The sequence below is a fragment of the Equus caballus genome, chromosome 22, assembly GCF_041296265.1.
Source record: "Equus caballus isolate H_3958 breed thoroughbred chromosome 22, TB-T2T, whole genome shotgun sequence".
In the NCBI taxonomy this organism is placed as follows: Eukaryota; Metazoa; Chordata; class Mammalia; order Perissodactyla; family Equidae; genus Equus; species Equus caballus.
The window spans coordinates 20,585,657-20,602,467 of NC_091705.1; the positions used below are offsets into that span (position 1 = coordinate 20,585,657).

General features: G+C 46.9%; 1 protein-coding gene across 10 annotated transcripts in view; it reads right to left on the minus strand.

Moving 5' to 3' along the window:
• Positions 1-4,034: 4,034 nt before the first annotated feature.
• PTPRA (protein tyrosine phosphatase receptor type A) overlaps positions 4,035-16,811 on the minus strand; it is a 167,530-nt gene continuing 154,753 nt past the window's right edge. For all 10 annotated transcript variants that reach the window (XM_070247791.1, XM_023626218.2, XM_070247789.1 and 7 more), the window contains 8 exons: positions 16,590-16,739; positions 15,341-15,434; positions 14,968-15,044; positions 14,342-14,476; positions 10,105-10,230; positions 9,875-10,026; positions 5,151-5,286; positions 4,035-4,331 (listed from right to left, as the gene is read on the minus strand). In XM_070247791.1, the coding sequence (XP_070103892.1) occupies positions 4,257-4,331; positions 5,151-5,286; positions 9,875-10,026; positions 10,105-10,230; positions 14,342-14,476; positions 14,968-15,044; positions 15,341-15,434; positions 16,590-16,739 (945 nt within the window). In that variant the 3' untranslated portion in view covers positions 4,035-4,256. The remainder of the gene's footprint in view (positions 4,332-5,150; positions 5,287-9,874; positions 10,027-10,104; positions 10,231-14,341; positions 14,477-14,967; positions 15,045-15,340; positions 15,435-16,589; positions 16,740-16,811) is intronic.

The window sequence follows — 16,811 nt, forward strand, 5'->3', positions numbered from 1 at the left end:
CATGAACCATCAGCCTCTGGGGGGCAGAGGGCCTATTTACAGGGTTAATAGCCAATCTCCGCATTTGGGTTGAACAGCAAATGTGAGGGCCAGGGTCAGGCTGGGCATCGTGGTGGCCAGTCAGTGGGAGAGCATGTGCATCAAATCCTGTGGCAAAGATGGGGGAGGGGATGGCATAATGGGTACTACAATCGGTCTTGGGCACCTGGACTTCAGCTGCCCAGGCAGGAGGGCACAGATGAATTTCCAAACTGACTTATTTAGCAAGCACCTAAAACGAACGTGTCAATTGTATGTTCAGTTAAATTGTTTTGGGAAATACACAGACTTTGTTCCTTTATGTATTGGTTAACCAAGTAGTTTTTAGGAAAATGTTTGCTTTGTGGTTTAGTGAAAATGATTCTTTGAGTTCAATAAACTAGCTTAGTTCTCGTTTGGGTTTATAGAACCTTTTATTCAAAGTCCTTGGTGCTTATTTTAAAGAGGAATGGGGTGCTTTTATTTTTTCTGTAATTTGTGTTTTTTTCTGAAAAATCCACACCAGAACAACTAAGCTTCCCAGGGAAAGCTCTGGTACCTTTTTTTCTGGCAACATGCTTAACTTTTCAGGAATGTTTGCTGTCTCCTTGCAGACATAAACTCTGGCATTCATCCTCATATCCCTCTCAGCAGGACACAGAAAGCCATTTGTTCACCACTGAGCTCCAACTAATGCTCAGACATCATTCCAGTCTGAGAGCTGCTTATAGTCAGCTGGGAAAGCAGAGGTTTAGAGTGTCATGCTCAGGTGCTGTCAGAGCACAGAGGGGCACAAGCCCCTGAACAGGTGGTCTGGGATGAGGGATGCAGAGTTAGCTAGAGTCATACAAACCAGGCAGCAGTGGGGGCTTCAGTGTAAGGAAGAAAACTGAAAAGAGCTAACACAGGAACTGCCAGTGGATCCTGGCTGGGGCGTGGTGGGAATGAGGGTGAGCAGGGGCTGGGCAGAGGATGCTGGAGGGCTGCAGGAAAGGGCAGTGGACTCTGGAGAGACTAGGTGAACACTTGGGTATGGGGAGCCTGAGACTGGTGCCTCTGGGCCACCCTAGTAGAGTTACAGCAGGAAGCAGGATATGTGGACCTGGAGCTCAGGGTGCACACCATACAGACCACAGGAATGCCTGGCCTCTGAGGAAGGAGACACCAGAGGAGCAGCTACAGACTGAGGATACAAGTCAGAAGGGAATCACTATACCAAGTGGGGAGCTAGTGGACAGACAGACACTGGATCCCTGGGGCTCAGCACTGAGGCAACCTTGACAAGATGGGATAAGAAAAGAATGTGTGGGAATGAAGTGGGGAAGAGGGACAAGTGAGAGTGTAGACTTTTCAAGAAGTCTAGCATAAAGAAGGAAGAACTTAGACCTTGGGGATGTGTTTTTTTTTTTTTAAGTGAAAGACGAGCATTTGGGTGACAGGGGGTGGAGAGAAGGTTCATTATAAGAAAACTGAAAACCCAGGAGGGGGCTGACTGGATGAAGTGAGGTCTCTGAGAGTGTGGCAGGCCCAAGTTTTGGATGTGTGGTGGGCACTGGATGCCGCTCTCCTTCTGAGAAATCCTCACCCCTGCTCTACCCCATGGGTCATGACTGACTGGCTGAGGGGTGGGCACTGGATGAAGCAGTCACCCTGCCCTTCTCACACAATTGTGCCATGTGAGCCCCAATACACTCCCCTTTTAGCCTAGACTAGTTCCTGTCAGTTCATGTCTCTTGCGACCATGTGAGCCCTGAGTAATACAAGGAAAAGAAAGGAGTGAAAAGAAAGGGATGAGTAATACCTTATAAGCTGAGAGAGAGAAGGGGAGCAAAGAGCTGAGATAATTCCTCCTTGAAGACATCTGTTTAGCAACAAGGTGATATTTACAATATTGGCCCTGCCACTGGCCAAGTCAGCATGGACTCCAGCAGAAAGCTGCCAGGCCACGCTGGTGCGCAGCTAATACCAGCCCTGGCAGTGGGAGGTAGGCAGCCTGCTGGGAGGTGGGGAGGCAGCGCAGAGCACAGGAACAGCTCACCTGCCTGTTCACTGCGTGGCTTGCTGACCCAAGGCCTGCCCTCCTCCATCTGCCTGGACTTGGTCACACAGGCACCAAAAGGTAGTTTGCAAGGGGCTAGGGTCTCCTTCCCAAACATGGCACCCCTCATCAGAAATTCCTGACTCTGAATTACACAATATTATAAACCATCATGATCTCAATAAAATTACTTGGAAAAAAAATAATACATACACAGAGGAAATTCCTGATTCTGTCTTTGCTTAATTTATCCAGGCTTCTTTTAAAAACTACTGACTTTTGAATTTATTGCCCCTTGAAATTCCTTGGTTCCTACAGAAGGACCGAGTACCTCTGCTGAATCATATTCACTTCTTGCAAGCTTCCAGAGGTGGCCTGTGTGGAGTCCCTGCCTCCTGCAGACACTCTGAATATGTGGTGCAGAACTTGGCTCCCATCTTGGACCACTGTGTCTTTGTTTGCCTGGCCTCTGAGGCCCTCAGTAATGTGGCTCCACTTGACCTTTCCTTTCACTCATCTAAATTCCAGCATCCCTCTGGTCCAGTTCAAGTCCCACCTCCTGCAAGCAGCACAGCAGCAATGACCTCTGAGCCTGCCTCTACGGACCAGGCTGGGGTGCCGCCTCTCACTCCTGACAGCCCTTGAGGAGCCCAGTGCCTGCTCCTGCTCCCCAAGAAAGACCCCACAGGCCACAAGGCTCTCTCAGCCCTCCACTGACAGCCGTGGCAACCAGTTTACTCTCCTGTTTCTGTGATGAGCTGCTCATCAGGATAGGAGGCAGTGGACAGACCCACCCTCCCAGCTGTGCCCCAACTAAAGACTACATTTCCCAGCACCTTTTGGCTGGTTTTAGCCAATGGATATGAGTGGAAATGAAAAGTGCAGCTTTTGCTTCATGTCCTTAAAAATGAAGTTCTTGCTCTCCATGCTCTTTTTGCTTCTCCATGGGAAAAGACAGTGACCTGGCTTCAACCATGAGGATGAGAATAACATCCTAAGGGACACTGGGACCATGAGATGGGAGGAGACCAGGTCTCTGGATACTGTCACATGAGAAATAAATGAACATCTGCCTTATTTAAGATACAAGAGTTAGACACTTTTGTACAACATGTCAGGCTTGAAATCAAGTTGGAATCTAAGACTCCCGCCATCCTGGCCTATGGATCTGAGGAACTTCCACATAAAAGTCCTGGCAATGAGGACAGATATGAAAGGAAATGGAAGCTGTTTAACACAATAAGTATAGATATAGAGACTTACTCTGGACAGAGTGACACAATCCAGACACTTTTGTAGCAAAGCACCAAGGACTGGAGAGGTGAGACTGGCCTCAGCCCCAAAGCTACGCCACCCCTCTCTCCTCCAGGCCCTTGCACTTAGGGAAACAGTGAGGACCCTGGCCATCTTCCCAGGGAGTGAGGCTGGCTGGGACCACTGCACCAAAGATGTGCTAGGAGTGAAGGGAGGGTCCTGGCAACTAGCGAAGAGTCAGAGGGGCAGCACTTGTTGGAAAGGAGGAGTCAGGAGGACTACGGCCTCTCTGTGGCCAGCTGAGACAGAATAGGAACAGCAGGGCCAGGAATGGCCTAGAAGAGCCCCAGTGCTGGTCTAGCTGCCCTACCCCAGACAAAGGGAGAGACGTTTCCTCCGGGAGTCAAAGCTTTATTACCTGATAATCCCTAGTGTGGTGGCAGAGCTAATGCCCTGGTCCCTTTACTCCCCATGGTGGGATGTGGGTGGTGGGAGAAGGGGGCAGGGGAGGAGAGGAGGGAGATTATTTACAGAGCATGGAGGGAACAGTGGCCTGAACAGGGGCACTGGGACAACCAATCTCCTCAACAGCTCTGAGAACTTTGTGCTTTTTTTTCTAGGTTGATGCCAAGCTACCTGGAATGGTAGCTTTTTCTTCTTTAGGAAAAGACGTATAAACCAAAGAACAGTACAGCCCAATTTCCAGGCAGAGGATTTCACGATATCAATCCAAACATCACACTATTTAATTCCCCAATAAAACATTGGAAAAAGGACTATCAGTGCTAACACATTTACATATAAAATCTCCACCTAATATGTAATAGAAGCCTATGTACCAATTTCTAAAACAGTTATAAGATATATACACAATTTTGGGTATATTAACAAAACAGAATATTACAAAATATTAAAGGCAATTCTGTCCACGGGGCCTCCTCGCCTCTTACTTGAAGTTGGCATAATCTGAGAACGCGTCAATATATTCCTGTACCACCTTGTAGCAGAACTCATACTGTTCCTGGAGAGGGAAAGGAGGGGGAAAGCCAGAGTTACTGTAGGGAACAACGTACCTGCAGTTACTGACAGACTCACTTTTCTTAAATAGAAAATTGAGAGGAAATGAATGTTTTTGGACTTCCCCCAGAGCCCTGATCTGCCCACCAGAGTTCTGACAGCACTCCTCGGCTGAGTGCACCCAATTTTCTATAGATAGCGGTGACCAGACATGAAGATGATGGTCCTAGGCCTGCAGAGGTCAGGGGTGAGCACGCTGGGCTGGCAGACTGGGAAGATGGCTCTGTGTGGACCACACCTTCACCATGGCTGCCAGCCTGGAGGTGTCTCATTTCTCAAAGCCTCATCAACTCCCAAACCTCTTAAAATTTCCTTTTCTTTCCCTTCAGACAGTGCCAACTTCATGGGGTTCAGGAACCTTTTTGGATGTCTGTCCCCATACTCAGTACTTACTTGTCATCTAGATTGTCAGGAGTCAGATCTCTTAACAGGGAGCCTGAGAAAGGAGGTACTCCTGAGTCTTCCCCAGCCCAGGACCCATGAGAAGCAAAGAAGAGCCCTGTGAGGTACCTGAGCAGCCCCTTCTAGCCTTCACAGAGGCCACTTGCATCTCTTACTGGTGTGGGACTATCCCCCCATTGATCTCCTGCCTCTCAAAGCTCATTCTGTCTGTCTGGGGCACCTTGGGGAAGGATGAGTCTGTGGTTACACAGTCTTTGACTACCAGATGGACCCCTCGGAAGAGCTTCCCCCCTGAGCTGGCCCTGACAGAGAAGGGATGCAGATGGTGTGGTGGCATGGACAAATATGCGGGGCAGCATACCAGTGTCTGGACCATGTGTGGCCTCTGCAGCCGTAGGCTCTTGACAGTCTGGAAGACATCCAAAATCCCCTCTGCTTTCACCCGTTCCAGGACTGTGCTGAGGGCACAGAAGGTCCCTGTCCGTCCTGCACCCGCACTGTAAGAAAACAGATACATTTACCACACCTGCTACGGCCCTCTGTGCCAAGGAGGCGAGTGAAGCAGCAATGAGCAGATAAAGGCCGAGGGAGCTGCTCCAGGGAAGGTCTGTTATCCAATGGAGCTGCTGGGGGTGGGGACAGGAGGCCCAACTGCTTCTCTCCACATAAGCCCCATGTTCACACAGCTCTTGGAAGGTAGGTGCACCCCTGCTGCCCTTCCTGCACGGCCCACTTTGCTTGCTGATGGACTCACCTGTGAAACAGTGGCAAAGAACCTCATACTCACCCACCCTCAGCACTGAACCTTCACTGTCCACCTACAAACGTGCCTGGGTTGCCTTGACCTCCTGCTCACTCATGCTGGACATCTAGTCCTCTCTTTCCTATCCTTGACAAGCCATGCCCTTCTGCATTGGTGTATGTCTGCTGATTCCTTTCCTTGCCTCTCATTTTTTCCTAAATAATACCAGGAATCCAGACTCTCACCTTGACACTATCCATCCCATTCAATGTCATCAGTTGATTCACTCACCAGACCCTTACTGAGTACCTGCTGGGTGGGGAGAGCTGCTACTGTGAAGAGGGTGATCAGGGAAGGCTCTCTAATAGGGTGTCACATGAACAGACACCTGAAGAAGGTGAGGGCAAGGCCCAATGGCTCTCTGGGAAATGAGCATCTCAGGCACAAGGCAGGAGTGTGTCTAGGTGCTGAAGTCAGCATAACTGGATCTGAGAAAGGAAGGGGCGTGGTAGGGATGGGGTCAGAGCGCTCAGAGAGAATGCTAGTCCACTGTTGTACCCCCTGCCTGGCCTGGGCAAGGAGCCCTCAGGTCACGTTGGGCCTTGTAAGCCACTGTTGGACTTCTGAGTAAAGGAGTGATGTAGTCTGATTGAAGTTTTTAAAGGATCTCTCAGGCTCCTGTGTTGAGAATAGATTGAAGGGGGAAGGGTGGGAGCAGGGAAATCAGTGAGGCCAATAGAGTTCCTGAGGAGAGGCGATGGTGGCTTAGACAGAGGGCTGTGGTGGAGGGAGTCATAAACACTTGATTCTGAATTATTTTGCAGGTAGATCATTAGATGTACATATATGGGAAAAAGAGAAGAGAACAGGATGGCTCCCAGGCTCCTCACCTGAGTTAAAAGGCTGATTGAAATGCCACTTTCTGTTTTGGGGAAGGCTGTAGAAACAGTAGGCTTGGAAAGAAAGATCAGAAGTTCTGATTTGAACCCTTTTGAAGATGCCTAAGTGGAACTGTGGAGTAAGTAAGTGGATATATAAATCTTGAATTTAAGGGAGAGGGTGAAATGGTGATAAAGATTTGGGAATTGGTATTAAAGTCAGGAGTATGGATGAGTGCACCCAGGGGAGTAACTGTCAGTTGACAGAGAAGAGGTCCAAGGACTGGGCCTTAAATCACAGATGGGGAGGAATCAGCAAAGGAGACAGAGAAAGAACAGCCAATGAGGACAAAATCCAGGAGAGAAGCTATGCTGAAAGCATTCCACAGAGAAGTGAGTGATCAGCTGTGTCTAATGCTGATGAAGGCCAAGGATAATGAGACTGAGAAGTGATCGGTGGACTCAGCAATATGGAGGTCACAGATAGTCCTCATAGGGGCAGCTGCAATGGGGTGTGTATGTGGGGTTAACTGGAATGGGCTCAAGAGAGGCTGGGAGAAGAAGAACTGGAGAATTAGTATGGACAAATCTTTTGAGAAACTTTACTATTAAAGAAAACAGAGAAATAGAGGGGTAGCTGGAGGGGAATTGGAGGCAAGAGTTTTTAAAAAAAATATTAAGATGAGAGAAATTATAGCATGTCTGTATGCAGATGGTAGTTATGCGGAGGAGAACCTGATCATGGAGGATAATGAAGTCAGGTCCCTGAGGAGACAAAAGGAGAATTGGTATCCATGTGGAAGTTGGGTGTGGCACAAAGACTTTAGCTTGGCCCCCAAGATCCCTGCCGCCTAGTGTTCATGCCCTTGTGTACCTTCCCCTGGAGTGCAGGTGAGACTTGGCATGTGCTTCTTACCAACAGAATATAGCAAGGGTGATGGGATGTCCACCATTACATGTATGTGATTATGTTACATGAGACCATAATGCCTGTCTTGTAAGGAGATATTCTCTCCTTTGCTGGTTTGGTCTTTCAAGCAACCATGCCAGGAAGGTCCATGTGGCAAAGAACTTCAGTCCAGCAACCCACAAGGAACTGAATGCTACCAACAACCAAATGAGCTGAGAAGTGTATCCTTCCCCAGTCAAGCCTCAGATAGGACCTCAGCCCTGGCCAACAGCCTGATTGCAGCCTTGTGAGACCCTAAAGCACAGGACTCAGCTAAGACATGCTCAGACTTCTGACCACAGAGACTGTGAGATACATGTGTATTGTTTTAAGATGGTAAGTTTGTGGTAATATGGTGGTTACACAGCAATAGATGACTAATGTATCTGGCTTCAGAGAGAGATCAAATAAGCCACCCACTGAACAGGAGGGATGCAGGGTCCACAGCACCAATGCAGGTAGATGAGGAGCTGTGGTGGTGGGAGCATGTGTAAGTTCTCTCTGATTGCTTCTCTTTTCTTAGACAAACAGAAAACATGGTCATCTCTTAAATATGAGAAGGGAAATGTATTGGAGGTTTGAAAGAAAGTGTGAATAAATCATCTAGGACAAAGGCTGGCAAGATTTTCTGTAAAAGGCCAGACAGAAAATATCTTAGGTTTTGCGGGGACAAGACAAAATCGAGCTATAACTGTGCAGTTGTGACTTCTTATGTGTTGAACAGCAGTGTGAGGTGATGAGAGCACTATATATGGTCTCAACTCTGCTGCTTGAGCATGGGAGCAACCACAGCCAATACATAAACAAATGGGCATAGCTGTATTCCAATAAAACCTTATATACAGACACTGAAATTTGAATTTCATCTAACTCTCACGTCATGAAATATTCTTCTTTTGATTTTTAAAAAACCATTTAAAAATGTAAAAGCAGTTCTCAGCATGCAGGCCCACACAAAACCAGGTAGCAGGCCGGATTTGGCCTTAGGCCCTAGTTTGCCTAGGCCTAGCACAGAAGAGTGGGAGAGGCAAAAGGCCTGCAGGGCAGCACTAAGGGCCAACCATGAGGTCCGAGGTCAGAAATGTAAAGTGAGGCCTATAACATGGTGCTTTTCTTCAGACACATTCAGCTGGATGGTGCAGGGTAGCTAGAGAACATGGGGTTTGCCAGGAGAGGGTGACCAAGGGAGAGAGAAGCATGGAAGATAAAAAAATGTGGGCAAGGAAGTGTTTATTCTGGTAGGCCAAGGAATCCTTTTAATTTTGCTAATCCAATGGGCCAGAAGCCGTGTTTCATTGTTTTTACTCCCATTTTTCATATTACTAGTAAGGTTTAGCATCTTTTCATGTTTACTGTCCATCTGTATTTTGGCACCTTTCTTCTTTAAAACATTTTTTAAATGATTTATTTTTGTAAAGGTAATAAATTAGCATAGTTTGAATTTCAAAAATGTCTGAACCAGTGAAAAGTCTCCTTCCTGCTCTATTTCTACACTCTTCAGTTTTCCTCTTGGCAAACAACCAACGTCATCAAGTCTTTGTGTGTCCTTCCAGAGATAATTTATGCATATACCAACATAAATATATACGTACTGTTTCTCTGTCTCCCATTGCTTTTCCCACCAAACAATAAATCTAGAGGATTATTCCATACGAGTACATGAACAGATTCCTTGTTCATTTTTTGCAGCTCTGTAGTCCGAGATATATCACAGCTTACTGAATCAGGCCCCAAGTGATACAGGTTTAGATTATTTACCGTCTTTTACTATTATAAGCAGTGCTTCAATTCCTGTAATTATTTCATTTTGGCCACTTGAAGAACATTTATTGGATATATTCCTAGAAGTTCCTTTGCTCATTTTTCATTTTCAAAACCAATTTGTAGGAATTTTTAATATATTCTTCCTTCTCTTTTAAAAGAGACATTTTTTCCCCTAATTATAAAAGCAATACAAACTCAGGGTAAAATTTTTCTAAAATTTTTTTCTAAAATGCAATCTCAAACAACATGCCTCAAACAAAATTTACACCCCTCATGAGTCCTCCTACCATTTTTCTTCTGTCAGTGATACCAGCCATTACCAGTTATCCAGTCTCAAACCTGAGAGACACCCTTGACTCCTCTTCTCTTCCACAACTTTCTTAAGTCTTAGTCTTGTTAATTTTCTTTCAAAATACTTGCCCTTTTCTCTTTTCCTGTGTTTCTTATGGAGGCCAGGCCCTCACCCCCATGTCACCCAACTGGTCTTTCCAGTGTCAGCCTCCCCTGCTGCTCTCCTGTACCCATCACCATCCTAAATGCTCCCCTGCCCAATATCTTAATATGATTGGTTCCCTAGCACTTAAAGTGTTAAGTTCAAACTCCAAGATCCTCTTTTATCATCTGGACTTATCCTGGTCATCAAACTTGATTGCCAGGTGCTCACTAACATCCCACTCTGGTCTGGCTTTCCTGTCTGATACCCTCACGATCACTTCCCCCTTCTCCCCTCTGAGGGCCGAGGCAAGCGGTACCTGCAGTGCACAGTGATGGGGTGGTTCCCTGACTGCTGCTGCTGCTTCTGCACGGCTGCGATGATGCTGATCATGCCCTTTCCGTCGCTGGGGATGCCCACTTCAGGCCAGCCGTGGAAGTGGAACTGCCGGATCTGCCGGCTCTTGTTCTCCTTTGGAGGAAGTGAGATCAGAGAGGTAGGGGCAACCCTGCTCTCCCTGTGGGAGAAGCCTACTACCAGCCATCTTACCCTGGTGTTGGTGACCAGGAGGTCTCTGACGGTGTAGCTCTCACATTCCTCCTCCTTCTTCAGCTCCACTGTGATGTCTCCATAGGATACCAGTCCATCACAGGGCCAGTACTGGGCACATTTCTCCTGGAGGGACAAATGGAAGCGGTGAGGGGCTCAGGGTACCATGTGTAGTTGAAGCAGGGCAGCCCCATGAGCCTGTCCCTCCCTCAGTACAGCACCTCTTATGCCGACACACGTCATCCTCAAGTTATCAAAAACTCAGAGAGTTATTACATCACTTAACATCATTCCAATTAACTTCTGATCCTCACCAGGACATCTATATTTAAAAACTTAATTCCACTACCAGAGATAATCACTTAACCTTTTGTTGCTACTTATTTATAGTCTAATTTGCAACACTGACAGGGTCTCTGAAGAATTCTGACCACTGCCTCACAGCTGCATCCAACCCTCAATGGCAGGTGGAGGGAGAGGAGGAATGAGTGTCTTTGTTCCAATTCCTTTTTTCCCCCTCTCCCTTAGAGCGTTTCCAGATTTTATAGTTGCTTACATACGTCAGACTGCTAATCCAGAAAAACTGAACCCAATGACATTCCCACCAGCCACGGTGCATTACCATAGCCCAGGACACAGCATCCTTTCCTCTTTATCTCTGTATCTGCAATGACACCTTAAAGTTGCTAGCACTCGCATTTCTGTCCTTGCTAGTGAGCAGGAGAGCAGTAGATGGTTTACTGTCTATCTCTGCTTGCACCTGGCTCAATTCCCTCTACAGCTCCTGTGGGCAGAGGCGGCCTCTTTTAATCTTTGTACTCCCAGCACCTGCACACTGCCTGCATATGGTAGGTTCTCAGTAAGTATCTGATCAATGAATTTTTTAATGTCTGCAGAACAAGCCAGGGTATAAATATATAAATAAAACAAAATATAGTTATTTCTTTAGAGCATTTTGGGGAAGACCTTAGATATTTCACTGTTGGCAGTTTAAAAATACTCAACCATAAATGTACTCTATGTTCATTAGAAAAGATTTGGGGAAATTAAGAAAAGTACAAAAATAAAAATGACTGACAGCCTCTTAGGTCTAATAAAATCACTATTAAAAGTCCATTTTAGTAACTTTTCTTGCTTTACATATGTGTGATCATTCATTATCCCCCTTATAAATGATACTGAGCTCATTTTAAAACAAAGGATTATTAAAGTAGGGGATCAAGGAAATGCCACAGACCAGGGCTTTTCTACGTGTGCCCACTAGGAGCCCTGAGGGTGTCTTGGGGGTCAGGGCTCCAGGCCCTCCCTTCAACCAGAACAGCTTTTAAAAAAAATTCTAACTAAGGCTTCCCATACCCACAGATTGCATGGTTTTAAGGCACTGGAGGGTGTAGTGAGGTTGCTACCACAGCTCCCTCCCAACATGGCCCTTTATCAGGCAGGACAGAAGACTGGGGCCTTAAAGCCATTAGACCACTAAGATCCAAATGGGCTCGAGAGCAAAAGAGTGTAGGAGTTAGAATCACACTATGACAAGAAAAAACAATACTATGTTCCCATACTTAAAGGCTTTCAGATATTTTAGATCTTCTTAGTTTAGGCAGAGGCATAACAGAGAAGTAAAGGGCAGATGGGAAGGAGGTCCCAGAGAGGCAGAGCTGGGGAACTATCAAGAGAGCCCCCTCTTCAAACTGTGGACAGGGAGTTGGTCAACAGTGAAAGCAAATGGGGAGCCTGCTTTGGCAGACAAATGGGGACAACTACCCAAGGTGGTTACCTGTGGTTGGGACCAACCAAGAGGTTACATCAACACTGCAGAGTGAGTCTCAAGGTGACACAGCTATCGTAGGGAAGTAGCTATGATGTGCTGAGAGACAACAAGCCTGGGAACCTTAGAGAGTTATGATTTAAGGGATGATATGGAGTAAAGAGAAGCCACACAGACAATTATAGATGCTGGATTGATGGCAGGAACATATTCTACTCAGCCAGGTGAAGGCTACAGGGTTTATTTAATTCAGCCCTCTGTGCAGGCTCAACAACACAGAGGAGTAGATTGGACTTAAAAACAAAGCCAGCTATTTGAGAGAAAAAGGGAACAATGGAGGGAAATGCTACCCAGAGGTGCCTCTCATGACTATGGGGAGGGAGATGGCAGAAAGAGCTGTTAGTGAAGTAACACTAGTTCAGAAGGCTGAGTTAAGCTGAAGACAAGGTTTTAGCAGAGAAGGCACAGGCTGTGGAATATTCAACAAGAGCAGCCTCAGTTCAGAGAACTGCTGAGGTAACTCTCCACTGGGCTAAAGGACAGGGACCCCTTCCATACAAGGGAGAACATGGGCCTGAGGAATCCTGGGTAGGGGCCAGCAGTGGCTGTACCCAGTGTGGCCCAGGGCTAAAAATGCCTTGGGATCCTGCTGAGGATGGAGACATGAGAGCACAGAGCTGGAGACCAGGCCTGAGGGGAATGGAAGGCCACAACAAATATGGGATCCTGCTCCCAAGGAGGAGAGGCTGTGACCTATCTCAGAAACCATGCCCCACTTAGCATCTGGAGGGCAAATGGGGACGGGGGAAAACGGTAACTAGGAGATTTAAAATAAGCAAGTGAAACCGAGAGGAAGAGGATATCAAGTCTTGGGACTGGATATCAACATGAAAAGTTTCTAAACTTATCGTGTGTAGGGGTAGATTTTCCCTCAAGATCTCAGGAAGCCCAAAGAGGATTTTAAGACAAGGAGTGACATAGTTAGATTTATATTTTCAAAAAGATTGCTGGCTGCCATGTGAAGAAGTGACTAAAAGGGAGTGGGAATGGAAGCAGGCAGACAGGTTGCCAGGCTACTTTGGTGATGCAGGTGAGAGATGATGATGGTTTGTATGAGGGTGACAGCAGTTACAGTGGAGAGAAGGGGATATGCTCAGCATATGTCAGGTCTCACTGACAGACTGGATGCAGGGAGTGAGGAAAGGAGAGTAATGAAGGTAACTCCTAGACTTCTGACATGAGCAACTGGGTGGAAGGTGGTACAATTTACTAAGATGGGTAAGAGTGGGGTGCACTACTATATGGGGAAGGAAGAAACCAAGTTTTATTTGAGCCATATGAAGTTTGAGATCCTTAAAAGACATCTATGTGAAGATATCAAGTGGGTACGTGGATTCACCAGTCCACAATTGGGAAGGTGGGGTGGTAACTGGGCTAGAGACATAGATTTGGGAATCCCTGGCATACGGATAGTATTTAAAGCCACAGGACAGGAGGAGATCCTCAAGGAACAGTGTGTCAAAAGAAAACAAGAGGGGGTTAAGGTTAAGTCTAGGACAATGATTAGATGTCATGCAGAGGAGGAGGTGGTAACAAAGGAAATGAAAGGAGCTGCCAGGTCAGTGACGGGGTGACATAATGGAAGTCAAGGGAAGAAAGCATTTTGAGGAGGGGGGAGGCATTGACTGTTTCAGGTGCACTGTCTGAACACAGGCTGGGCCACCCAGTAACAGAGAGAGAAGTAGGGGTGGGAGGTGGACAGAGAAAGAGCAATCCCTGAGATAGAAAGTGCTCAGCAGAGGCTGCAAGACTCTGACTCAGGAATAGTGTTATGAGATTTCCTATACTGAGTGGGAGCTGACTTAGGGGGCCTCGAAGGTCCCTGTATATTCTCAGTTCACAGACAACTCTATAATTGACTTGAGGGCTTTTTTCTTCAAAAGATTTCCTTGTTATTGAATGTTAACTTACAAATTTCTTTTTTTTGTTGTTATTTCTCAAATTCTATTGTTTTCTGCTATGTAATCAGCAAAGAGGCAACATCTTCCCACAGGCCTCTAGTTCATTTCTCTGGGTTGGAAGGCACCCTCTTCTTAGGGACACTCACAGGAGCTCCATATCAGAGCCTTGGTCTGGCTCTGTATCCCTCATCTCACTAGCTTGTCCTGCCTGCGGAGTTGGGGAGGAGAGGGTATGCATAAAGTTAGGCACAGGGGAACCGTATTCACAAGAGAAGTATGAGCATGTGAACGATTCGGGAACCAAATGGAGGCTCAGACCGCACTGCTCTTCCAGTCCTGAGAAAAGCTACCAATTGCTCAGACATCAACTGGCTGTGCAATACTGCCTGGAAATGGCTCTTTGGATAGTTTAAGACAAAGAAAAAGTCCAAACATACCTTTCAGCTTCCCTCTACCCCTTTTTCACACAGTCTCTGGTTCCCACAGCCCAGGACCTTTTTCAGCTCACCTGGCCTCTCTCTTCCAGTTCTGTTAGCATCACGATAGAGCAGGATTTCCACTCCCAGATCATTCGCCAAAAGTCCTCAATTGTGTGGAGAAGAGGGCCCTGGCTGGCGATGTATGAGTCCTTCTGCCGGTAGCCCTGTACAGTCCAGGCCAATGGTAGGAGTGAGGTGGTTTGATCAGGGAGGGGCTAGCAGAGAAGACAGGCCACTGGGAAGGGATGGTGGCTGCTTGGAGGCAAACTCATCCCAGGCAGAGTGCCCCTTTGGCCAAGGATCAAACCCTATGACACGATGGTCTCTTTTGATGAGGGCGAGGGAAGGGGGGCCTGGGCTAGGAGGAAGAGAGCAGGAATGGGAAGGATCAGAGGTTCGTGTTTTCAACCTTTGGTTGAGGTTTGTGTTGTGAATCTTTTCCTCCAGCTATTACCCTAGTGCATGCCCTGTTTCCCCCACCTTCTGCTCTCTGGGGCCTGACAGACTGAGTGCACAGGGTGGGTAGGTGGGTATCAGTTCTGTATTTGATGACTGACTCAAAAACAATCCTCCCAAGCACTGGAAGGGCACACTGCAAGGCCCAGCTGACTCTCCATGGTGTGCTGGGAGCTCTGGGGACAAAGCCACCACTTACATCAATGAAGGATGCGTTCACGTAGTCTGTATTCTCCTCACCCCTCTTAACTGGAATGATCACTCTGTTGAATTCATCTGCAGGAAGGACAGTGGCTTGTGGCTCCCCAACATCACTTGTCCTCTCCTCCCCACCCCAGGCCCTGGGCAGATCCCAGCTGGGCAACAACATGCCTGTTCCTAGCCCAGGAAGAAAGACTTTAGCCTTCATGCTCTTTTATTTCCAGAAGCCACTAAAGAAGTGGGAGCAACAAGAGGCAATGTGGTAATTCTTGTCTCCAAGCCGATCATTACCTAGTAACTGAGAAGTGGAAGGGGTGAAGGGAAAGGGGCAATGGGGTACTAAGGCTTTTGGGTGGAGAGAGGACTCTTACATGGAATGATCTGTAAAACCCGGTTCTTCTTCATGTTGGCTGGGAGGTTTCCAGTCCGCATCTTGTCATTCTGGATTTTGATTGATGTTAACTTCTAAATTGGGAAGGGGAGGGGAAACATTACTGATCCCAATAACTGAATTTGACAAGGTTATGCCTGTCACTGGACTTGCATCTCCAGGTCACACTGGCTGCACAATGCTCTTCTTACCAGAGCCCTGACCTCCATTTCTACATGTCAAAACACTGTTTCTTCTGTCTTTAAGTTCAGTCAACAAGCCAAGAGAGTGTTTGGGAAAACACTGCCTTCTGGGCTCCCGTGGACCCTTCTGGGATTCCCTTGGACTAGAACTTTATGATCCTGGAGCAAGGATCCCAGCCCCACAGGAGGGAGTGTGCCCTCCTTCCCTTTCTCCCTGCTGTTTTACCTCCAGAGGCTATCTCAGACTCTTCAGAAAACCTTATTCAAATGTATATGCTCCTTTCCCCTGATTCTGAGGTTCCTTCTCGATCTTTGCTACTCAAAGTGTAGACCATAAACCAGCAGCATCAGCCACATCTTGTTAGAAATTCAGACTCTGAGGCCCCAACTTAGACCTGCTGAATCAGAACCTGCATTATAACAGGTTTCTGAGGTAATCTGTCTGCATGTTATAGCCTGAGAAGGAGTGCTTTAAGGAATGTGGTCTTCCCCATCCCATCCCAGACTCTCTGGCTTCTGGGAGTACTTTTATCGATGACAGTGTGACATATTCCTTAGGGGTCAGCAATCTATGGTCCATGGGCCAAATACATGGGCCTGCTGCCCGGAAATAAAGTTTTATGGAAACACAGCCATGCTCATTTGTTTACTTAGTGGCTATAGCTACTTTTGTGCTACAACCGCAGTGTTAAGTAGCTGCAACAGAGACTGCATGGCCTGCAAAGTTGAAAATATTTAGTATCTGGCCCTTTATAGAAGTATGCTTTTGCTGTACATTATAATCACCTGAGGGGGTGGTAGGGAGGAGCTGGGAAACTAAAAAAAGTACCACTGACTATTTTTTTCCCCCTAAACACAATCCCAGTGATTCTAACATGCAGGATGGGTTGAGAACGACTAGGGTATGAGTCAAAGGCCAGAGACCCAACTCTTTAACCACCCACATTCCTAGCAAGGGGACTCACCATTTGTTGGAGTCAAATATCCCACATGCACCAGATCATAGGGATCCTTCCTTCTGAAAGAGGTGGTTCAGCTCCAACTCACCTTAAACTCCTCCTCTAATCCATTGTTGCTGGTCCCGGGGATTTTATTGTAAATTTTCTGCAGATGTGTTTCTAGAGAGGTCACTTCCAATTCTGTATCTCCATAGAGATAATGCTCCAGAAGGGCTTGGTATATGAAGACGTACTGCATCTGAAACACAGATGAGTTCCCAGTTACACACAACATGGTTTTTGTGGTGCAAGAGCACCCTCTCCCACTCCC